This window comes from Saccostrea cucullata, unplaced genomic scaffold, assembly GCF_032062105.1.
Source record: "Saccostrea cucullata isolate Sc308-1 unplaced genomic scaffold, CSIRO_AGI_Scuc_v1 ctg1935, whole genome shotgun sequence".
Lineage (NCBI taxonomy): Eukaryota > Metazoa > Mollusca > Bivalvia > Ostreida > Ostreidae > Saccostrea > Saccostrea cuccullata.
In genome coordinates this window covers 30045-54426 of record NW_026937962.1, presented here as the reverse complement: position 1 = coordinate 54426, position 24382 = coordinate 30045, and the positions used below count along the sequence as shown (strand labels likewise).

At 31.9% G+C, this 24382-nt stretch overlaps 3 protein-coding genes and 1 long non-coding RNA gene across 4 annotated transcripts; all 4 read right to left on the bottom strand.

The window, feature by feature from the left end:
• Nucleotides 1-2815: 2815 nt before the first annotated feature.
• Nucleotides 2816-3608, bottom strand: LOC134249130 (uncharacterized). The gene is given in 2 exon segments (XM_062731480.1): nt 2816-3231; nt 3371-3608. Coding segments are annotated over 2 exon segments (654 nt in total).
• A 4157-nt stretch (nt 3609-7765) lies between these two features.
• LOC134249132 (uncharacterized) lies at nt 7766-9184 on the bottom strand. Its single transcript, XR_009988221.1, has 3 exons — nt 8977-9184; nt 8295-8366; nt 7766-7836 (listed from the first exon to the last, which is right to left on the bottom strand). It is a non-coding gene; the product is annotated as an uncharacterized LOC134249132 (long non-coding RNA).
• A 2068-nt stretch (nt 9185-11252) lies between these two features.
• On the bottom strand, nt 11253-11930 carry LOC134249129 (multiple epidermal growth factor-like domains protein 10). The gene is made up of 3 exons (XM_062731479.1): nt 11783-11930; nt 11558-11672; nt 11253-11421 (listed from the first exon to the last, which is right to left on the bottom strand). Exons 1-3 carry the CDS (start codon nt 11928-11930, stop codon nt 11253-11255), a joined length of 432 nt encoding a protein of 143 aa, XP_062587463.1.
• Nucleotides 11931-17919: 5989 nt separating this feature from the next.
• LOC134249128 (uncharacterized) lies at nt 17920-22195 on the bottom strand. The gene is made up of 3 exons (XM_062731478.1): nt 22114-22195; nt 21009-21251; nt 17920-18188 (listed from the first exon to the last, which is right to left on the bottom strand). Exons 1-3 carry the CDS (start codon nt 22193-22195, stop codon nt 17920-17922), a joined length of 594 nt encoding a protein of 197 aa, XP_062587462.1.
• Between the last annotated feature and the right edge of the window lie 2187 nt (nt 22196-24382).

The window sequence follows — 24382 nt, the reverse complement described above, 5'->3', positions numbered from 1 at the left end:
GTCTTTGCTAAATCGTTAACTGCATAAAACGTTTTGGAGAGAATATATGTGAAGAGTATATTTTCTTGAATTATATTAATATATTTATGAATTTAAATTCTGTATAACAATAACAAACACAAAAAATATTCTTAATATACATGTACGTGCGCACTGTTAATTAACGTGAAATATTTTTATCTTAAACAAATTCTAATCATTTCAATAAGATAACAATTTCACAAAGTAATGGTACACAGAAATTCGTAAACAATACCATAACAATACCAGTAAAGCAAAAACAATCACATCTTCTTAAGTCCCCCCAGAAGGCTCGGGCACATGGTTGTATAACTCTTATATTGAATATCACATGTAAATACTCGTAGTTAGATTCATATCTTTCAAATATATCAAAGATATAACATTGGAAAGAATTTGTAATGATCGCATCAAGCAAATTAAGGCGATAGAATAATGATTTGTACATATGATATACATTGTATGAAATTTGTCAGTGATATCAATCTTGAAATATCTACTATGTTCTCATTGTCGTTTAGTTAGACCCGAGAAGTTGTCATGTGCATGTAGTATGGGTATTCAAATTCTATTGTAAATATTTTTTAACAATTAAGAATCTCCGGAATCATTATTCTTTAGTGACGTCGCTTTCGTTTACAACCACATTCAGAGAATTCCCAGTTCTGTACCCCTGTCCGAGGAACATCCTCGTGGCGCAAAAAATGCCGAAAACCAAACCACACTCGTGTCATGCGCACACATACCCACTACCCTGCTGTCGTTGGTGAGATGAAGTAAACTAAGATTCGGGCATCAAAAGAATTCAACACCCTATCAACCCCTGTCCCCGGAAGCCCTGTTGCAAATGCTACGAATATTTTTAGCACTGTTATGAAACGCTTTTTGTCACAAATCATTGCAATTATAGAGTACACGCTAATCCGCTTATTGATATAATTCTTTCATTTATCGGTGATTTAGCATTTGCGATTTCGACAGACCTCTTCCATCTCAAAGCAAACATTATATATTAAACTTATAAATCTTTGAACTATATCTATATCACTCAAAAGTATTCAATTGCAGGCACGTAACATCAGGGTATATTGAGAGAGGGGGTCCCCAAACTTTCCCAGACAGTAATATGTGTGAGTAAAAAAAATATAAGAATTTAGACCCCCCCCCCCCCCCAAACGAAAAGTATTTTTTCGAGTTTGAACATTTTCTCTTTTTTTCTTTTCTTTTTGTCACTTTTCAAGATTATTGAGGTGAGTTCATTTTATTTTTCTTTGACCGCCCCTCCCCCTAGGTAACTTTTTAAAAACACATGCACATTTACTTTTATGAACAATTAGTCGTTGTAGTGTTTTTGTGAAAAAAGTACTTAAACAATTTATCTTGAAGAAAAGGGTCATTAGATATTTGTGAAATTAGCATGATGAAGAAAAACGTCATTATTGTCATGATTTATCTTTATCTGCGAAACACAATTTATTAAAATTCGTCATGTCTGCATCTTTGTAAGGTCAAAATTAAACGTTTAAATTAATGAATATGATATAATTTTGCAATTGAAAAAGTTTGGAATACATACTCGAATGCGGACACATTAAAAATTGCGTTTATATACATTGTATAGGCCAAAAAATGTAAATTTCCGGAATACTTTCCCGGTTTCGACTTTCACTGTTACCAATTGCGCGCGCTTTTTGCCAAACTAATACCTAAATCTTAAAGTTAGCGCCCTCAACATATGTTATAAACCATAAATTTAAAAATTGCTCCACTTTATTTTTTCATATTTTACAGGGCCAATTATGATAAATAACGACTTTTCCTTCCAGAACTGCAACTCTGATTTTACTGCTTCTGGAAATAAAAAACTGATTAAACAATCCCAATGACTTCTGCTTTCTATAGCTAAATAGATGTGTCTGGTCATCAAACTTGTTACATTACCAACAACTGGTGACATGGAAATAACTTTCCCAGCCGCTTTTGCGAGATCTCGAGCTCTAAAGTTGGGAAATCTATCAATAAGAAATTCTATCGTGTTCTGAGCATCAGAGAGTCGTCTTTCGGGTAAACGTAGAGATAATACACTGGTATCCCATACCAACCCTAACCACTCCAAACACTGGGCAGGCTTAATAATAGACTTTTCAATATTAATTAGCAAACCTGCCTTTTTCTAAAGTCTCTTGAACTAAATTTGATGCTTTAACACACGTTTGTAAATCTTAACCAAAACCAAGACCGTCGTCCACATACAAAACAATGTCAATTCTGCAGCTTCTCCAGTACTTCACTATGGGTCTTATTAGACACTTGGTAAAAATATAAGATGCAGACGTTAGACCAACAGGTAAAACATTGAAACAATAAAACTTATCTTTCCAACTGAATGAACTTCAAACTTTACTTTTCTTCTGTCAACAAAATAATTCAATTGACTCAAATCCAGAATAAATCTCATTTTACCAGACCCTTTATTACTGAACGCAGCCGCTCTCAAGAAGATATGAAACAGACTGATCAACAATTGTTGGCTTTTCATTGCAGATTTGATATTATTCAGTCTCAAGCGTGGTGGTACTGTAACAAAAAAATAACATAAACATTTTTGATAGTATCTAATATGAACTCATTATTGCTTATGGACTTCCAAAACTCAAAATGTTTGCGTAAACTGCCTTTCATCCCTTTACCAATATCAGGTAAATTTTCAAAATAATTTACTTGCTGTACAAATGATTCAAACTGATTAGTAAAAATAGATTCATCAACGAAATATACATACTGATTCTCATAATCACTGGGTTGACGAGCTTGTGCTTGAGTTGTTGGTTCTGCCTGGGGCAGTGCATGCGGATTTCCAATGGCCGAGCTTATGGCAGTTTTAGCACACGTCCTATGGAGAGGCCTGGTTACGTTTGTAGGGACGGAAATTACGGCCAGAACCACCAGACCTACCATCAGGTAGCGAAGTTGTTGCAGAACCAGACTTGGAGCATGACTGAAAACGGCGTTTTTCCTTGAAAGCTCGTAATGCTCGGTTTTCAGCTTGGCGAAGACGTTTTTCGTCCTCAGAGTCGGACGCCAAATCATCACTTTCATACTCACGGACTGTCGACCACCCGGTGGGAGATTTATTGGCGATCCTGATGAGCTTGTTACGTTTAGTGACCTTGGGAATGAGCTCTCTAACGATGCTCAATGTGGAAGAATCTGTAATGCGTTTTTAAAGTTTCTTCAAATCACCCAATATTTCAGTATTAAAGTTAAACTGAATTTTGTTCCCTTCACTTTTGAATTTTACAGAGACCTCTGTTTTAATGTTTTTTTGTTAAATTTTCGATGTCGTTACCCGTAGAGAGTTCCTCCTTGAGAGTATCTAGTTTGTTGTCCAGGTATGACTTGAACAGGTTGAAGGTATCGGCCATGTCCGCACTTACACGGGGGCTAGAGTGTCCAGAGGTCTCCGCAGAATTTGCCGTCTTGCGAGTGGTTTTCTGTTCACCAGCAGTTTCTTGTAGTAGAGTTTCGTCTAGAGATTCATCTTCCTCCCGGTATTGGGCCAAGAAATCTGTTTTTTTCCGAGACATCTATTCGACTTTTTACTTGTTGCACTTAGTGCAGTGAAACCTCGAATAACCTCTAATTCTTAATACCTGGAACCAGGTTAACTACCTGTTCCGCACGATTTCATTTGAACTCATATCAATCGTTAAAACCCAATTAAATCTTTGATACTATAAATACTTCCTAAACACGTAAACAAGCAAAACTACGTGTTTCCGATACCAATTATAAGTATATCAATTTTTTACACACACACATTAGGAAACGCAATACGATTTCAAATGATTTTTTTTTCACAATAAAAAAAGCTCTAATATAGAATTATATGTCAAAAAACACAGCGCCCGAGATGGTACGTCCGACTAGTTCTGTGTCACGTTACGCATATTGTTGCATAAGAAGGAAAGTTGACGATAGAAAAGTTATAATCATCACGTTTACCATATAAATTGATTTTTGATTACCATTAAAGTCCTTTTCAAGTAAAATATCCAGGTAAGAAGCAGATCCGTCAGAATCTGTAATATCTTTTATCTGATTCTCCCCAGAATGGAAATCACCATTGTTAATAGAAAATATGTATTCGATATATCTAAATGTTGATTTGAGACCATAGCGTATTTTTTTTCTTTTCATGAATATGATTTTGCACAGATTCTCCTTCATATGATTAAAAAAATCAGTTTTGCTAATAACGGGGCGCAATTGGTACCCATGTAAATTCCAATAGATTGTTGGAAGACATGGTCACTAAAAACCACATAAATATTATCAATCACAAAGTCAAGCATCTTTTCGATGTCAACTTCGGAGTACTTCGCATTAAACACATAACTAATGAGACATAACCACAAAAGTTTGGATCCATAACATTACATAGAAATCCATTAAGTCGAATAGTTTGAGAAATATCTTAACATACAAAACTTTGTCAAAAGAAATACATATACCAATAGAATATGCTTTTATATAGATTCACAAGGATTATTTTTTATTTATACAAACGAGAGAGAATATAAAAAATGGGGGATAAAACTACAACTGTTTCATATACTTCGTACAGTATTTCACAAGCAAATTAATAAGTTTTAGCATTAAAATCAGCTGTTTATGACATTGCCTAGTTATGAAAAATAAAAATGGTTTGATAATTAAAATTAACTCATAGAATTTCATCAGGATGAAACATATGAAGACAACGAGCAGTATTCAAGATGCAAATTTTATATATAAAACAACACAAATTAGGAGAAGAGAAGACACAGACGTCCAACACGTCAGAGGTGACATCAGGTGCAATGGAGGAGTGAGCATCCCCTGCTCCCCTTCATACGCAGAGCATACTCTTGAATATCGAATCAACTGAGATATATAATAGGGAAAGTGATGAAAGCCTTAGTATATTGCAGTGAGAAATAATGACGCTGGCGGACGGCATAAAACTAAACGACATAGCGTCGTGTGATCATAAAATGTATTGTTTTTTTTAATTTCTTAATGATTTTGCAAATTTATCAACGTATCAAGCTGAATTTTCAAAAACTGCTGAATTTTTTTTATAATGTTCCTTTTAAAGTTTGTTAACACAAATCTACGTATCATTAATTTTATCGTATATTGTATCAGTCCATGTTTTTTTTTTAAAACCCATCGTCTCAATTAATTGTGACTGTCAAATATGTACACGACTCCTAATTTTTTTTAGAACATTTAAGGGAAAACATTAATCTTTGAATATCAATTTTATCATTTGAGTACACTGTTAAGCATATAAGGAAAATAAAACACTATTGAAATGTTCACAACAGTCTTATTAACCTATCCACATCCAAAAAAAAAATCTGATTCAACTTTAAATTACCAATCATTAAACATGTCAATACCACCTTTGTGTAGCTCAGATTAATAGTATTTGTCTTTTGCCTATCATTCCACCAGAAAATTTTTCAAACATACGGAAACGCCAAAACTTGCCGATTGAAAACTGCAATTTTTGCCCTCAGTTTGGCACTCAGGGCAATTAAGCATTGAGGGAAACATGTTGAAGGCCATAACCTACAAGCGGGTAACAAAAAATTTTGCCCTATCCTTTTAACTCAGGGTCATTGAGCAATAAGGAATCTTTCTTGCGTCAGCATATACTGTAACATAAGACTTCTTTTTTTTTACTGTCTCATTCGATGGACCAATATTAACTTCAAACATTATGATTCGAACCCGCGATGTAAAGATCAACACCTTACTCCACGACCCAAAAGATCGTGTCACTGTGCGACACAGGCGACCATTGAAGTGTCATGGAATAAAAACTCTGGAAATCTACAAAACATTTTTTTCGGCAGATTGGTTTAACATTTTCATCTCTGTATTTGAAGACGTTAAAAAAAAGGTTGATTGGGATTTCAAAGGAAAACAATTAATATTCAAATGATTATAATTACAAAAAAAATTAGAAATAGAGTAATTAGTCATTATAGGCTACTATCTTTTCCAATAAGGACTCATTCCACATTGGTCCATCTTTTAATGTAACGCTAATAGAAAAAGGAATCCATTTGTTGAGAATAATTTAAGTTTTATTTCTAAATGTATATGCGTATTCCACTTAGCTTATGCCTGTCTTCATGAGACGTACGTCTAAACTTGGTTTGGAATCTTTTATGTGAAATTTCAACGCTTAAATGCTATTTTTTCTTTAAATTCAAATTAATCAAACAATATTTTCTTTCTTTCTATATTTTTTTTTTCAAAACTGACATAAAATGCCACTGTATAGAATCAATTCCTTTAGTAAAAAAATAATAATATGATCTACATCTGTGCTTTTAAATGAATTTTAATAATTTGCTTTCAGTATATATTTTAATATCAAACTAATAAACAGATTCTGGGAAAAATAACAATCATGTCAGTTTATCAGATTCGATTATGATGATGAGCTGACTAACAAACACTGTGTAAGGAAATATAATTGATAGATTCAAGAGGATGTAAAGTATGCAATTGTCTTTGAAGAAATACACCTATTACCAAATCCATCTTTCACCCAGTATAAAATGATGCACAAAATACATTGATGTTTTATAAAAGTTATTAGATTATTTCATACTCTATTGATAGCGTTGATTCCACAAATTTTTCATATTTTTGATATTATTATTCAAACCTACGTCCGGTTTTCCGTCACCTTTGATATCTTTTCTGCATTGTCTTTGTTTTGAACGTCTGATATAGATTTAATTAGTATTCTTTGCAAAAAAAAAATAATAAATCAATAATAAAAGTTTAATAAATTCGTGGTTCTCTCTAACCTCAAAGCTATTTGCAGATAGTTATTCCATATAAATCTGATATTAAGAGTTAAAATTAATCTAAGAAGAGAGAGAGAGAGAGAGAGAGAGAGAGAGAGAGAGAGAGAGATAAAGACTATTTAAGCATTTTATTTAGAGAAACCATCTAATGAAATTCTAAGGGTTTTCTGACTTTGCAAAGTACACCATTTATTGTATGAGACATACCTTTTAATACGGATAAAAGCAGCCAAAACTATTTTTATTGCTAAACAAACTCACAAAGTCACAAGGATTTCATAATATCGCGCAAAACAGTCATATCCGTTCTCTGAAACTGCAAAAAAATATATTCATAACTCAGCTGATTATTATTTAATCTCTAGTATGTTATTGACCTGCCGATCACAATGGTTTTCTTTTGTATATTAAGTTATATTTCATAATTTGATAATTTAATATTAAGTATGCATTTTAGACAAAGTATGTAATGTAACATAATATAGAACATACAGACTTTCCAAATTCCTTGCATCCAGCTAGCTGCTTTTTCAGTGCTTGTTACAATGTTCATTATCATGATGTCAGCCGTGTAATGATCTACATAAATGTATCATAACTCTTATATCTTTTTCAGTGTTTTATCATTTTAATAAGACAACATATTTAAATCGAGCAAAAATCTATAATTAAATTGAGAATAAATATGGCAACAGAGCACAATACACGGATTCAGCGAAACTTTGAATTTGTACCATGTTCATTACATTTTAACCAAATACATGCCTCGGAGACCCGTCGCATTGATCAGAAAAGCAAAGTAATTCTTTTCAAGCTTTATTGTAAAACAGCTTAAATACAATGACCATTTTGAAAATCTCTTTGAACTGTACCGTACCAAAAATGAATATCCACGACTTCTCCTTTTCCTGAACAATTTCTTTGTGGCACAGAATGGTCTCTACAAAAATTTCAAAAGTAAAAATAAAATAATTCTTAAATTCTATGAGTTATAAAATTTACTTAGGTATAATCAGCAAACAAATGTATGCCCAATTCACTGACATAGATATGATACAAGATAAAACTAATGTTATATATGTTATACTAGGTGTTTTGAGGAATCCTATGATGTAATTTGCAAAACAATTACACTATTGAGAAATATGCCTCATAATAAAATCATAAAAAGCATTTTTTTTGTTATTTTGACAATTAAATTTCGAATGTTCATACAGTATATATTAATTCAGATTGTCAAAAAATTAAGAAGATTCTGATACAGATAAATGTATATTATTTTTGGACAAAAAAATACTACAGACAAGTAGACAGGCAGAAAAACAGACATTGTGATTCCAAGATATCCCAAACGTTTGGGAAGACTATAACAAAGTTTATTTAACAGTGTGTAGTTACCTTAACTTTGAAGCAAGCCTTGGATCTTGGGATTTGTTCTTTATCTTACGAGAGGCTGACTGTATATTGAACCTGTAAGACAAATACTAACAGTCTCACACAGTAGATATTTTCTAAGAATACATTTAATTAAAACTTAAACTATCAAAATGAGAGAGTACACGTTTGTAGGTTCTCTATTAAGTATTAAATATAGCTAACATTTAACCCGAAACTATAGGCACGCACATCATTCACTAGTGTTGGGGGGAAAAATAATTGTCAGTAAATGAATACATAGATGTAAATATTCAATGGATAAGCTAGCTGATGTTCTTTCAACACACATGCAGCACATGTATTCATACCTTTAAAGTTGGATGTCACTGTTATAAATTTTTATGTTGAAATTCAAAAATCCAATTCATCCCCCCTTTCCCCACAAATTTATTGTATACTATATAGTTTACAGCCAGCAAAATCTATTCATACTTTGCATATTTTAAGTGCACTGGATTAAAATTATAATGTAGAATAAAATTTCTAGAGTATTGAGTTGAGTTGAATTTATTTTTGATGAAGCCATGCAAAAAATGTAGAATTATAAAAGAACAAAAAGAAATTAGATCTCTATCAAGAAATATTTTGTCATCAAGAGACATTACAGATACTTTGATTTTTTATTTCAAGTATTTATTTTTACCTTCAATATTCTGATGATGCAATCGTCTGTCAAATCAGCTTCAGGATCAATCGCCAGTCTTATCAGCTTCGGGCTCTTTGGACTGAAAAAAAAAACAGCACTGTGACACTGAACCCAAGTTGCCGAATGCATCTATAGGCCATAATAACAAACATTTGTCATTAAGTTTAAGAAGGAATCCGGGCTTGATAACGATCTCAACATACATAACGACATATATACAAGGTTTCTACTTTCACTTTCATATCAGTACGTATAACAAAACGAAAACAAATTCAAGTTTTAAAAAGTAGTAATGCCTTTAGCATAACATGTAATGTTTACATTCATTCAGAAACAAATTTTATCCAAACTTACTTACAGATCACGAACTTTACGAAATGCATTGATTTAACATATTACATGCATGATGCAAGTGATAAGAGTATATATCGATAGAGAGTTAATATGCACCTGTAACAATAATGAAATTATATTTAAACAATATGAATCAAAAGTCTTTAAAATGTTATTGTTAGGAGATCACTTGCCTTTTCCAAACACCCAACACGTCTGCTGCAGCAGTGACGTCAAAATTGACGTATATTTTCATCCGATAAAAGACAAAACCGGCCCGGAGAAAAATACGGAATTATTTTAATTTTACTTAGCCAAACCCAAAAGATTTAAAATGAAAAGCAAATCAATTTATTCTTTATCTATTTTGTCTAGGAAATGCATTATAACAGAAAAAAAATTGTGAAAGTTTTTTTTTAGAAGGAAAGGGGGGGTAAACAGAGTAGAACTTTACATATAATTAATTATTAACAAATTCTTTTGAATTAATGTACATTTAAATATATCTTTTGATATATATAATTGAAATTGCAATTTTACTTCAGTATAACAAGGAAAGATAAGTGAACACTGTTTCATATGATTCTCATATGAACACCGTTTCATATGATTCTCATATGATCACAGTCAAAGCATTCGTATGAATTTTACCTGAGTATAACAAGGACAAATTAGTGAACATTGTTTCATATGATTCTCATATGTTCAGTTTCATATGATTCTCATATGATTATTGTCAGAATACTCATATGATTCTCATATGCAGGATCTTTCATATGAGAATCATATGTATATTTCTTCATATGATTCACATATGTATGATCATATGATAATAATATGATTGGGCACATATGATTCTCATATGATTATATAAACATATGATTCTCATATGATCCACATATGATCCTCATATGAAAGGCAATACATATGTGGATCATATGTGGCTAAATTGCCCATGTAGGTTTCATTTGTTAAGCTCGTGTTGAGGCAATTGAGTCCATGATACACAAAATTCACCGCATACACAGTGAAATCATAAAATAAAAATACCAGTTTTACAAAGATCTCCCTCATATCCAGCGAAAGAACTTTCATTACATGAGCCGTTGAGGTGGAGAAAATGTTTATATCCCATACTCGCTCAACAACTAAGTCTACAGTCTTGACCATATTTGCTACAAATTCCTAGATTGAGCATTGAGTGATCTTTTTCGTGCAAGCACCTACTGCGACACGAACCTCGGTATATAGGGACTCATTGGGAGGACTGGCATCCATGTCCCATATGGGTAATCGAGCCCGTGACGTAAGGATTCACTGCTAACTTTGCGACTCTAAAGCAGATGCTCTAACCACTGCTTCACGCTGAAGACTATATAAATCAGTTTAGTTATTGCAAAAATCCATTTTTATATTACTCGTAACTCCTTTTGTGCATGTAAAAAGGGCCCATCATTTTTTTTTTTTTTTTTGTATTTTATGTTTAATGACGTTTCCGACAGACATTAAGTCGTCTTTTTTTAGAAAAAAGAATAGGGAATTTGATTCATAAAATATATATCGAGAAACATAAAAGAGTAATTAATATGAATCTCGTACTGTTTTAATCCAATTTAAAATAGAGCGTTTCAGAAACAAGGAATGGTTACCGCTTTATTTCAGAGAGAGAGAGAGAGAGAGAGAGAGAGATTTAGAATGAAATGCAGGAACGCAACACTCTTTAAAAACAACTGCTTTGATACAAGATACAATGTAAAATGAATTTGTCTTTACTCTCTGGTGCCAATCTAAGCATTCAAGATAAAGGCTTAAATCAATACTTTAAAAAATACTTTTTTTAGTCAGAGGTACAGGTTCACATATGTAATTATCTTATGTTTTTATATTATAAAAGACTGTTGTATTTATAATTTTGGAAAATATTGTATAGTATAAGATGTTTAAAGCCGATCATAATGTGATGGTAGGGCCAGTTCTCCCAGCTCCTGATATTCGTTCTTCTCGACTTCATCCTTCTCATTAGTGGTAATGTCCATGTTAAATGATGCGACCTTAATATCTTTATCTTCTTTATACTTCAGTTTCCTTAGTTTTTCTCTCATTTTCCATCTACATAAATGTAAAAAATATATTATTAAAACAAGTCACATTTTTTTCTACACGAAACTAGGAATATTAAAATGTGAGAGAAGATACAGAGAGGGAGAGATATATTTGCTTGCCCTAAATATAAAACACAACTTACCTATAGATACATATATAAGACATTAAAATGGCGATTATTATCAAACAAACACAGAGAGCAGCAAGAACACCATAAAATCTTGACAGACAATCATTATCATCCGTTTTATCTGCAACTGCATGAAGAAAATCATATAAATATCGGATCTATTGATGTTGCAAAATATTTGTTTATTGCAATGCTGTTGTGATAACATTAAGTACTAAACAATTAAAAAGTATTTACCTTGCAAACACAAAGCACCCTGCCATCCGCCAATACATCCTTCATCACAATGTCCAGTCACGTGGTTACAATCGCGTGATGACTTACAGAAAATACTGCATGCCTTCTTGCAATTTTCTCCATAAAAGCCTGTCTTACACTCTGTCATTAAATGCTACAGGCTCATTATATCTTACAAATAAATTTGCTTAACCAAAAATTGTCATTTTGCTTCATTTAAAGTAACGTGTAAAAAGGATAAAGCTTTTAAGGTACTCCAATCTTAATAGCCTTGGATTCAATGAATATGCATACATAAAAGCTGAGTACAGGTGGAAAACCCTGTATATTTAGACATGATCCAATTTATAACTATGAGCATGTAAGAATGGAACGTGTCCTGATTGATGACCTTGACCTTTTTGAAGACTTAAATAACTTTTTTTTTATCCATAAAAATCAATTTAGAAAGATCTATTGGAAAAAAAAAAGTTTTCTATTTCTAATAATTTAATGCATCTTTCCACCACAGTATTTATTGATACACTTATTTTTAAATCGCTAGTCTCCAAAGAATTCATATTTATGCAAATTCTGTTAATTAACTACTGCTTAGTAAATGACAACTGTGAAACTTTCCCTTCGTAGATTTTTTTATACTGTAAAATGACTTGAATTAATATCAAAGTTTCATATACGTGACGAATATTTGAGGATATAAAATAAAGTCCTATTAGGGGTGGGAACTCTTAAAGTATCAAATTTCTGCGGTTATTCTTATGCCTTATTTTGAATTATTGAAGTTGAATTACTTTCGTTGCATAAAGTTCCCTGATATCCATTCAAACAATTTCCTGGGCAAGAGCCATTTACATGATGACAGTTTGAGTCCCGACAGAATCCGCAATTGTGAAAGCAGTTTTCGCCGTACTTATTGTCCTTACAAACTGAAAAAAAAAACAAACACTTTACTACTTTTTCTTCAATGGATTTCATTAGACATTCTTGTTTACAAATTTATTCAAACAGAAATTGAAGTTCATCGTAACAAATAGAGTCAAAAGAAAAAAATAGTAACATTAAGTTTCAAGCCATTTATTAAACTGTAACAATGAACCTTCTTCACATCGAGGTCCTTTCCAGCCAGGTTGGCATCCTCCCTTACATTCTCCTGTTATTCTGTTACATTGATAAGGCACTCCACAGTTTTTATTACAATTCTGCTTACAGTTGATACCAAATTTCCCAGAAGAACAACCTAATATAAATTTCTACAATGCATGTCCTTAGTCGTCTTAAGAGTGTACGTTTGAGAATTATCATGGTTGATTTATATATAATATAATATGAACCAGAAATGCGAATCAATTACTGGTTACCCGTTTTACAAAGTTCTCCCTCATATCCAGCGACACAGCCTTCTAGACACGATCCATTGATGTAGTGACATGGTTTATAATCCAGACATTCCCCACAGGTCTGTCTGCAGTCTTGTCCATAGCTGCTACCATCACATTCTTTTAAAACCATATCAAAATAAATGATATACCATATTTTTAATATTATCTAGAAAAACCTTTGATGCAAATATTCAATAATATGCCATTGCTTTAACATATGGTCAAATCTCTATAATGGTTAAGATATACATGTACGTTTGAAACATTTCGCAAAACTGTGTTCCTTATAAGAAGAAGCTGCGTTTCATTATTGTATCTCTAGCAACGCAACATATCTCTTTAAGTACAACATCTGCTTGCAGACTGTTCCTCTCTATTCCAGAATCCTCTTTAGTTTATCCAGTAGAAGAAGTAAAGTTTCCCCCATTTATGGCTTAAAAAGACCAGGACAGTCACCGGCGTGGCTCAGTGGTTAGAGGTCTGCTCTAGAATCGCGAGGTAAGGAGTTGATCCCTGCGTCTAGGGCTCGAATCCCACTATGGAAGGTAGAGACCGGTCACTCGGATGAGACCGTATAAACTGAGGTCCCGTGTCGCAGTAGGTGCTGGCACGAAAAAGAGTAAAGGACAAAATTTGCAGCTCTCCACCGGCAAATAGTGGCGTCTCCATATGAGTGAAAAATTCTCGAGAAGAATCAATACAATTAAACCAGGACAAATTCCAAATGACATATGTTGTATAAACCAAATGACTGTAAAGAATTGAATAATGTGTTTTAGCTTTTTTTATGGATATAATGATTGTTGATATTGTTTTTTTTTTCCTTAAATATTAAAATTAAGAAGATACAAGATATCAATTTATAAAGGTAGACGTATTTCACTGTCGATTTTAGTTTTTTTTTTCTGTCAATATCATTAATGCAACAGGCATGAAACGTTATAATTTCACACTTGAATGCTAAAAAGAGACATACATGCAACGAATGGTTGAGCGAGGAGAAAGAGAGAAAGCGAACAGTAACCATGAGTGAATGATCTGTGAACGATGGAAGCAATTTGGTGAATAAATGACGAACGCTGAACGAAGACCGAATTTAGCGAAAACCTGGGAGCAAATTGAATGGTGAACATACAGTCAACCCAAGATAGGAGTTTATTCGAAATATCTCTAAACTTTCTATTCAATGTTTGCATTCCATTTATTATATTTTCAGTTGTAAAATCACCAATGCATACCTTGGGATATTTTTCGTGCCGATATAAAAATTGTTACATGTTACCATTTAAAGAATAAAACTGTCGTAAGAAAATTATAAAAAATTAGTTTTTTTCTAATGTTCCTACAGTTTACCCGACTTTACAATAAAGCAGCATTTAAATAAATCATCTCTGCCAATGAAATATTCATTTACTTTCTGTACAATAGGTCCTTCCCATCCAGCCTTACACAGTGATGTACATTGTCCAGAGAATCTGTCACAAGAATTACAGTTGCTACACACTCTTGAACAATTCTTCCCATGCTGATTTTTGGGACAAACTATATAAAATAATAAAGATAAAAATTTTTAAAAAACATGAAGTTTAAGATGAAAATGTCTTGTTTTTACAGAAGGAAACGAAGGGCACATCTAGAGTTAAGACTTATGAAATTAAGATCGGATCGTGGATAACAAAATTCAAGTCATAAGATGTATTATATATTAAACGGTTTCTATTTAAAAAAAAAAAATTCTGAATTAAATTTGTACGAGGCCACACCAATAAATTTTTTGTTCGTCCGACCCCCCTCTCGTATTTAAACAAAGCTATACATGTACAAATGATATTAATTTAAAATCCAGACACCATGGGAATTCTGTGCTGTTTCTATTATATTTCCACTCTATTTATTGTTCTTATAATCTACTCACTCTGCAAATCAGAAAACAAATATAATTCTCCGCTCAAAGTTTTTCAAGCCCCGCCTAAAAATTTTGCCTATAATCAAGTAATAATATTATTATTCAACCGCTAGCCTGCTCGTACTTTTTTCATCAAATGTCCGACGAACAAGAAATTAAATTGGTGTGCTCTGAGGTTGAAAACAAGCAAACATTCTATTTGAAAATGTATTTTTTAATACTAAATTGAAAATAAAATGAATCACGGACTATAAGTACAACTTTTATAGATGAACATGCATGTATACCTATCGTATTTACTTTAAATACACTTCAAACATAATGAAAAATTGGAAGAAAAAAATACAACATATAATAAAAAAACTATATACTTTATTTCTAGATTAATTTCAAATGTAAAAAAACATCTAAGAAAAAAATATTTATAGTTTTACTTTTATAGAGACATAAATCGTATTCCATTTCCGTTATTATCTTTCAAAGGGGAGAGAGGGATCTGAGAACACGTTATTTGCTTTCCACGAGAAATTGTCAATTGTTACAAGTTAGCATAGAGAAATGCCAAAAGGCTTGCTGCGAGACTGTGATGTCATTTTACACTAATGCTGATACACTGGAATAGACTGAAAAACACACCAAACCCGTTAAGATATCATGAACCTCTTTAGCTTTTATTAACTTATTTGACTGAAATGAAGTAAATTAGATTATCTAATAGACATTATTTTACACATGAAATTAGATTACAATTTGTTATTTTAATTCACTTAAATTAAACAGAATTCAAAATGCAATATTTCATGACTTATAATTTCACAAGATGTTCTCAAAACAAAGTTGTGTGGTTCATCATACTCATGTATGTGATCAAGTATTGTACGAATGAAATATACTTGAATCTCACAGATGGCCAAAGAGAAATGATTAACTTCTCCATTGACCGTTTAAGACAGATGTCTGCTTAAATGTATTTAAGGAATTAAGCTTATTCCAACTTTTGTTATAAGATGTTACATAACTTGGGGCAGTTAACACTTTTTTATAAACCACTTTGTGCTTTAATGCGTAAATAAGCTTCATTACTCATGATTTCATTTCAATGTTAAAATGATGCAATTTTTTGCTAATTTTTTCCTTCAAAAATAGATTTTATATGTGGCATATTTTTAAAAGCTTACCTCAAGCGGATTAACAAGTTTTGGAAGTAATTAATTGTGGCGTGGGTAAGTTATGTTATACGAAATGGATAAAAACGTTTAACTATTTAAATGACGTGTTTCAACTGAAAAAAAATATTAACACATGGTGGAAAAAAAGCAGATGGATGGGTTTTGTTACTTGCTACGTCCTATTAATAGCGAAAGACCATGAAGCTAGAGAGTATAATTTTCTGAAAAAAATAATCTAAATTATCTCGCTCTGTTCTAAGACAGGGCTTTTTTGAATTTACCCATTTCACATCTGTCTCCATAAACACCGACGTCACATCCGTTTGCACAGCTTCCATTGACATGGTGACAAGTAACTCCGTCACTACAGTTACCGCATTTCAAAGAGCATGATTCTCCATAAAAAGAGGGACTGCAGGCTGATTTATGATTGTATTCAAATTGAAATTAAGGGGAGAAATAAAATAACAATATTTATCTCTTCTAAAATAAAAAAAAACATTAAATTGATATTATAAATATAATATGATCGTAACTAGAACGCCAGTGCATGATCTACATTTTTAAGTGTAATGTATTATGATAAAATCTAGATCAACAACAAAAACACATTATGAAAAGAAACATGCTTGTAAACATCATTTAAAAAGTATATGGCAGTATGATGAGACCAACGTACCACTGTACATACATGTATCTGTCGAATTTTTCTTTTCAATTCAAAGCATTAGTTTAAATATTATCAATAGAATTAAAAAGTTTTGAGCATGAAAATCACTAAAAGTCTGTAAAAAAATAATAATGATAATAAAAAAATCTTAGAACTAGCAGGAAATCATTTTTTATGGTGCTTTTAAGGTCCAAACATCTTAATTTTTTTTTTCATTTATTAAGGCTTAGTTGAAATTTGTGTGTGATTTACCCTTTGTTTACTTACGTTTTGTGCATTGATTTCCTTGATACCCAGGTTTACAGCCCCAGCAATTTCCCGTTATCGTGTTACATGAAATATTTTGACAGTTCTTTGGACATGGAATGGAGCAATTTAATCCATAGTATTCTGTTTTCCTGCAACCTTCAGTATTCAAAACACAAACCATTTTCAAACGAATGCAGTTATCTATTCTATATTTGAGTCCTAGCTGTTATATAAACAAGGTTTGGTAGTGTTATCATGGAAATATTGCATACTTTGGAATACAATTTCAAGATATACAGTCACGAATATTTGCATAGACTTACTGGAAACACCGCTTATATTGCAGTCTTAACAAAGATTCTTTTTATTTTGTATAGATTAATTATCTCTTTTTTTAAATGTTAGTCAACATAAAAATCAATTTTAGTCAGTTGTACATGTGTTTGAATTTGTTTTTGTGTGTGCTATTTCGAAAGAGTACAGGTCTGTGAAATATTTTTTTTTTCTGTTTTATGCATAGATAAGTAATAAACTTTTCAGCATTATTTGTGTTCTTTTAAGAAAGATATAAATTTGAAAAGATTTTATGACATTATAAGTTATTTATCAGACAATAATGCGTATTCTGATTAAGATAAAGGCAAATTAAAAAAAAAAAATCAAGTGTGTTTTTTTCAGATACACAAACTCATAAAAATAAACCTGTAGAATTTAAAAGTCTAATTGCAAATTAAATAAACAAACAAAACATGTTTAATATAGAATTATAGAAACGTACCATACACTTCTACTTCACACAATTCATTGTGAGCAAAAGGAGAGTACTGATCAGAATAACTTGAAGGCTGTGGTCTGTGGTTATAGTATATGACATATTGTCCGTATACAGAACACGTTATGTTGGCGATAGCTGGTATGGTAGCATTGTTGTATATTGTGTCATGAAAACACAAGTGACCATCAAGTATTTTCGTTGTGTTTGAAACATAAACATAAAATCCCAAAAACCTTGCAGTGTAGCCATTCGTCGGACCTAAGAAGAGATTAAAAACTGCTTCTAGTACATTGAGGGCACATGTATATGTAGAAGGCGCATTTAGAAAAAAAATTAAGTTGCTCCATCATCTGATTTTTTACACATGAATTTCATAAGGTTGTATAGATCAGAGCAATTTCTTTAAAGAATTTTTGAATTCCTCGACTTTGATAATGGTGAGTGATATCATTTATATATTCCTTCAAGAGCCACTTTAGGTCTTTTTTGGCCCTGCGAATTTCTGAAAAAAAATCAAAACCTTTCTGTTTTGTTTGAAGATGCAGTTATGATCACTTGGAGTGTTGGTGACTACGTATTTATCAATTATGATGTAACATTCCCTCTAGTAAATTATGACGTATCAAATGCGTAATTTTCTTCATATCCTGTAAATTCCTTTGAAAATTGCCTATAGTTCAAGTTTTTTCCCCAATATTTCATACAGAGCACAACACCTGTGTTCCAATATCTGGATTCTCAGAAAAAAATATAATAGGAAATGAAAGCACCAAGTATCTACTTTATTTTCTTATATGAAAGGGAAAGATGATGATAGTTCATTAATTAATAAGTATAAGTCCAAGGCCATTTTAAGTATAAAGTGAACCCAGCACTTTCATTTATTTTGGCTTGCACATGAAATCATGTTCACTGTTTTTTCTGAGAAAACGTAGCATGGAAATCGGTTTCATTAAATTCCTATTTGTTATCAAGGATTTCTATTAATAAAAAAAGATCAATGCACTGTGAACTGATTTATTAATGTGAATATAAATATTTATCGCCTACGTGTGGATCACACTACCCTTGAGACAAACCTATTCTTTATCTACGGGTAGTGCTTTATCAATAGCACTTCCGGTTTCGCCACTATCCTACGCCGCTTCAAGATTCAAGTTTATCGAAACTTTGATTGTAAAAAAAAAGTTGCTTTATACATGTAAAATAAATGATGAAAAACAAGAATTTTGTTAACAGCAGGAAAAAGACTCCTGTACGTCAAATAAGTGTCAAGTTTAAGGATATACCAAAGGTTTCCAAAGGGTAAAGGTTAATTTGTTTGTTTTACTTTTATTATCAATAATCTGATATAATAAAAATATATATCATTTGAAAGTTTGTGAAACTTGCTATTAAATGAGTCAAGTGTTAATTTTCTTTTTTATCTTAAAAAAAAATATATTTTTATGTGAACATTGGTGCATTTATATTAATTAAATCAATTTTTTTTGTATTCTACCTAGCAAAGTAATTGTTTTGTCTCAAGGTAGATTAAAGAGTTTTATATATAAGAACGATATTTCAGATTTTGATTATTTGTCTAATTTAAAAGTTACAACGATTTGTCCTTGAATGTTAAAAAAATATAAGCTTTAGTCTAGATTTCCTTCGATAATTTTAGAACAAAGAAAGATTTCAGCAATCTGAGATACATTTTTGTGGACACACTTATCTGAGACACAATATAACCAGTTTAAAGGGTAATCAGTCTATAAATAAGGGAACTGAATCCATGGAAATAATACAAACTGTCTACTTTACAATTGAGGACAAAAACCTATCAAAGTCTGTCAAAGCTAGAAATAAACCACACCTTGGACATTCAACTTTGAATACCTGTCAATTAAATTATATTAACTATGCATATAAAGAATCGGAGGTTCTGTATTTAAATGCTTTGATTAAGTAAAATAGGTTCCATTCTGAAAAAAAATAATCCCTGACAAATGGAAAGAGCTAAGCTCCGCCCCTTATTGTGCAGTAATCAATGACCTGTTAGATCTTCTTTCCTACTGATGAACTCTGTGTGGCTAATAAAGAATTCCCCAAGTGGTAGCAGCGATTTTATTAAGTCTTTGATGAGCGGGCAGTCACAGATCAAATCAAAGACTTCAACAACGGACGGATCTCACGTGATACATGTAGTGTTTATGTTTCATTATTGTGAGATAATTAGAAAACCATTTTATAATCAGCAAAAATGTCCAATGTATTTTAAAGCAGTAATTACCATCCCTTTCTCAGCAAAAAACCCTCAGAATTGACAAAAATCTTCGAAAAAGCCGTTGGTGTAATGCTAAACAAAGTATTTGTATTTGTTAATTTAGGCCTAAGGGTGGATGCTATCCCACTCACCGAACGTTTTTATTTTTACAAAAATGTAGGGGGGTAGCAGATACGTACCAATGAAAAATGGTTTGATAATTTCTAAAATGATTTCTTTCATTTTTTATTTTGTATGTATGTGTAATTAATCTTGAATCCGCATATACATTGTACGTTAGTCTATCACCTTTTCCATCTCCACATTTCAAAGATCATCATCAGGATAAGATTCATGATCCCTCGGTCCTTAAAACGTTCAATCAAAAGGGAGTTTGAAATAAACCACTGATTGTCACACATCTTCTTTAAGCCGCAGGTGCATAAATTTTGTCACATGATATTCTTCCTTTCGCCGTGTCAATTCAACGGTGTGATATCATCAATTTCTGTCTTATCAATTTTAAATAGATTCAAAATCAGTGATTTAGCTTATAGAAAAGATTATCTCAAAGTCCAAGAAAAGTAAACAAAAATTGTATGAGATAAATAGAATATCTTTAATTATGTGATTTGATATTGTCCTTATCCAACTTATCGAAATGGTCTATATATGCTAGGCAAGTCACGAGAATATACTCCCCACAAACCCACTGGATAGAGTAAATATCAAATCACACAATATAGATATCCTCTACTTTATACATAACAATCTGTCTGAAAACACCGTCTTTGTTCAAGTATAATATATGACATTGAAAAACATCAAATTACCCCAGGGTGCATTGTCTGTTCTGTAATATATTCGTATTTCATGAATGCTGTAAATGGATTTCAAGTTAACCCACCAAGTTGAATCATTAAACCCATTTTTTGAAATAACACACTGTCCTCCAAACGCTGAAAGGTCTCCTTTCAGACCGTCAACAGCATTACTGGAGTCGAATGTACCTGCCGGAGCCCCATGGTATTCAAACTCATTCGATTGGTAGGTGGGTTTATTTAGAGCTATGTTTTCTGAAATTTAAAAAAAAAACATTTAAATGGTGCAGGTTCAATACACCTGTAAAATAATAACTTCATACCATATATATTAAAAATGCGATCAAGCGAAATTATCTTAAAATCATTGAAAGAATTATGCACTTTTAATGCGTCATTTGAAATATTTTCGGCTACCATTTTCAAACTTAGAATATCAATATATTGCTCAATTTATCTAAGATTTTCATGTATTCATTTTTATAGCCATTCCTTGAATTTTTTTTAGTAATTCTTATTTCTATATTTAAAGTCAACGTTATTGAAAAGATCTGTATTAATTTTAAACTTTGGGAATTTCAACTGGATCACTTTTCACTTTCAATTGTATTCTAAATGACTTAATCGCATTAAATGAATAATGTTAACATTAGCACATGATTTTTTCTGTGTACAGATACTTCACTAGTACTTTAAATGGAGAAGAGTTGGGAAGTTTCATGGTGTACCAAAATTAATTCTAGTGTTTAGTGATCACAGCTTCATGCAGAGCAAATTCCTAACTTCATCTGTACCTCATCAATATTCACACATTAAAAAAATAACATCAGTTCAAAATCTGCAGGACATAAGAGTGTGGAAAACAAAGTGCCACAAACTTACAGACATACAAGCAGACCGATATACAGACGAGGAAGAAAACATCTTTCCCCTAAGGTTTCACGGAAAGAGGATTAATAACAACTGTTTCCTACCTTTAAGAAATATTCTTTTGACGTGTAGAAACAAATACTGTTGGTAGCTTATTTATTATCAAAATTCAAAAAAGCAGAATATAATGAAATTTATAAAAATTGATGAAAAAATAGCAGAAAATATTATAATTACGTAAGCTTACCAAATCCATGAATTATGTGCAGAGCTGCAAATACTGAACAAAAACATAGCATGGTGTTAGTGAACTGCTTAAAGCTCGCCATTTACATAGATTTTGTCTACGGTGAAAACACGGTGATAGGACAACCTGATTTGAACGCGGAAGTAAAGGTGCAAACGGAAAAATATTATCTCATTCTTTAGTTGCCTACTGATAAAGAGTGTTATTTAAATAACCAGTGTTTGCATTTTGACAAATATATTTGTAGAATAATCAATTGTATTTTTAAGGAGAGCTGATACCAGTAATTTTTTATCAAATGTCTTTCAATTGCAACTTTATGCTAATATAAGTATGTTAAAAAGAAATAACGCTTGCATTGCAATGTTTTATTTGAATATTATGGAAATTAAACTTTGGTAATTAAGGAAATTAAACTTTGGTTTAACCTTTGAGACAAAACACTTGTAACATGGCTTAATGCAACAAAAACGTTAATTTTTTTTTGGTTTTTAAATCACACATGACAGTATATGTGTTAACCTTTTTGTTTGTTTGTGAACAAAAAATAATCTTTTTGTTAGCACTTTTTCTTTATAATCGATTTCCCAAAGCTCTACAACGCTTTGTGTTGTCTATTTATCAAAAACATATACATGCTGATTTCATTCTTGCTATATTCATAAATTGTCAAGTTATCATGAAACATACAAACCATGCTAAATTGTTTTTTTTTTCAACTTAATATGATCTATTTTATATAAATATAACACTTCTCACATTGAAGCAAAATGTATATCAAGTTTATTGCTTTCATTGGCGAAGGCCTTCATAATCTGCTGGTTGTGACAATTCACCAAGCTCTTGATATTTGCTGCCGTCGCCTTCTTCTGTTTCTCCAGAAATAATGGACAAATCGAATACTCCTGCTTCAGTTTGAGTAACGTGTTTACTTCTCTTTTGCTCATATCCGTCCTTGATTCTCCTTATTTGCAGACATAGGCAAAAAAAAGATACACGTCATGATTTTTTATTCACTTGAAAAAAAAAAAACAATTGCCACAGTTATAATATAAAACGATGTATTTTCAAGTCGATTTGAATAAGAATATTTAATTATATCTATCATATCATAAATAAGTAAATATTTCATTTCAATGCTTCTATCTAATCGCAGTTTCCATTTTCATATTTTATAAGAAAAATGAAACAGTAAAATATAAAGACTTAGAACTAAATTATTTTTTTTTTCGATGTGAAATTGGATTAAATGAAATTTATTTGTATATTTTCATTCTTTTTGTTCAAGTTGGTTATGAAAATATGTAGTATGGTATTTAGCAGACCTTTTCATACATGTCTAAACAACCAAAACAACGCTAATTGTAAGAGACACACACGAAATTGCAAGAATGCCATAAAATGGTGTTTGGAAATCATGCTTTCTTTGTGCAACTGTAAAAAATGAATCAACAGCTGTATGAGCATTTGTTTGTTCATATTCTTCATGCTTCATACCAATCGTTGTTTCCCAAGCGGTCTGTATTGTCTATTGGGCTGGTCTCAAGGCTATCCGAGCCCGCTTCCTCGTCGATATCGACCTCTGGCTCAAATAAATATGGCTGGGTACCGAACTGGACATCCCTGTAGAACTCCTCGAGTGTTGATGACCCAGCAGACAAATCCAGATCGATGCTATCGTCGCTAGAACGTGAGCTATTATTATTTCGTTCAATACTGAGCGCCATTCTGTTCATAGAGTGACGTCACTTCCGCTCTGCCTCGTTTTCGACTATATCTATTTTTGCTTGATTGGATAGTCAGAACAGGTAAAAATAGCTATTTTACATGTACAAGCGGCGTAACTCCGTTAATCGGCCACCGATTTCGATGCAGTTTTTTGCAATCTATTTTTTTATCACGATGAGTATTATATATATTTCAATTAAGTGGCATTGCATATATCCTTTAACATTATTGCCTCAAAACTCTGATTCAAGCCATTGAGCACAAATGTTATCCAAATCCCTGACCGCCGTAAGGCGAGCCATGTTTTTCGCCGAAACAATTTAACCTTTTCATGAAAGTTTAACTAATCGGGATAGTTTACTTTGGGGATAAACAGGAAATTAACAAAAGTTAAAAATCCATAGCCGTTTCATTGCTTTAGTGTTACTTGCTAACATACAATATGGAATTTATAAACAGTACATGCTGAACATGCTCACTCGAATTTTAGGCTATCAGAACACTTTTTTATTTCATTTTAGCTTTCACACCTATTAATTAA

Bases quoted from the DNA above. Each gene is read 5' to 3' on its own strand.
- LOC134249129 (XM_062731479.1), bottom strand. From the start codon at position 11,930: ATGACAGAGTGTAAGACAGGCTTTTATGGAGAAAATTGCAAGAAGGCA. The intron at 11,673-11,782 runs GTAAATACTTTT...TTCTTCATGCAG, and splicing joins GGGTGCTTTGTGTTTGCAAG to TTGCAGATAAAACGGATGAT. The intron at 11,422-11,557 runs GTAAGTTGTGTT...ACATTTATGTAG, and splicing joins TCTTATATATGTATCTATAG to ATGGAAAATGAGAGAAAAAC.
- LOC134249128 (XM_062731478.1), bottom strand. From the start codon at position 22,195: ATGGCGAGCTTTAAGCAGTTCACTAACACCATGCTATGTTTTTGTTCA. The intron at 21,252-22,113 runs GTAAGCTTACGT...TTTAAATTTCAG, and splicing joins GCACATAATTCATGGATTTG to AAAACATAGCTCTAAATAAA. The intron at 18,189-21,008 runs GTAATTTGATGT...ATCTCTTCTTAG, and splicing joins AACAGACAATGCACCCTGGG to GTCCGACGAATGGCTACACT.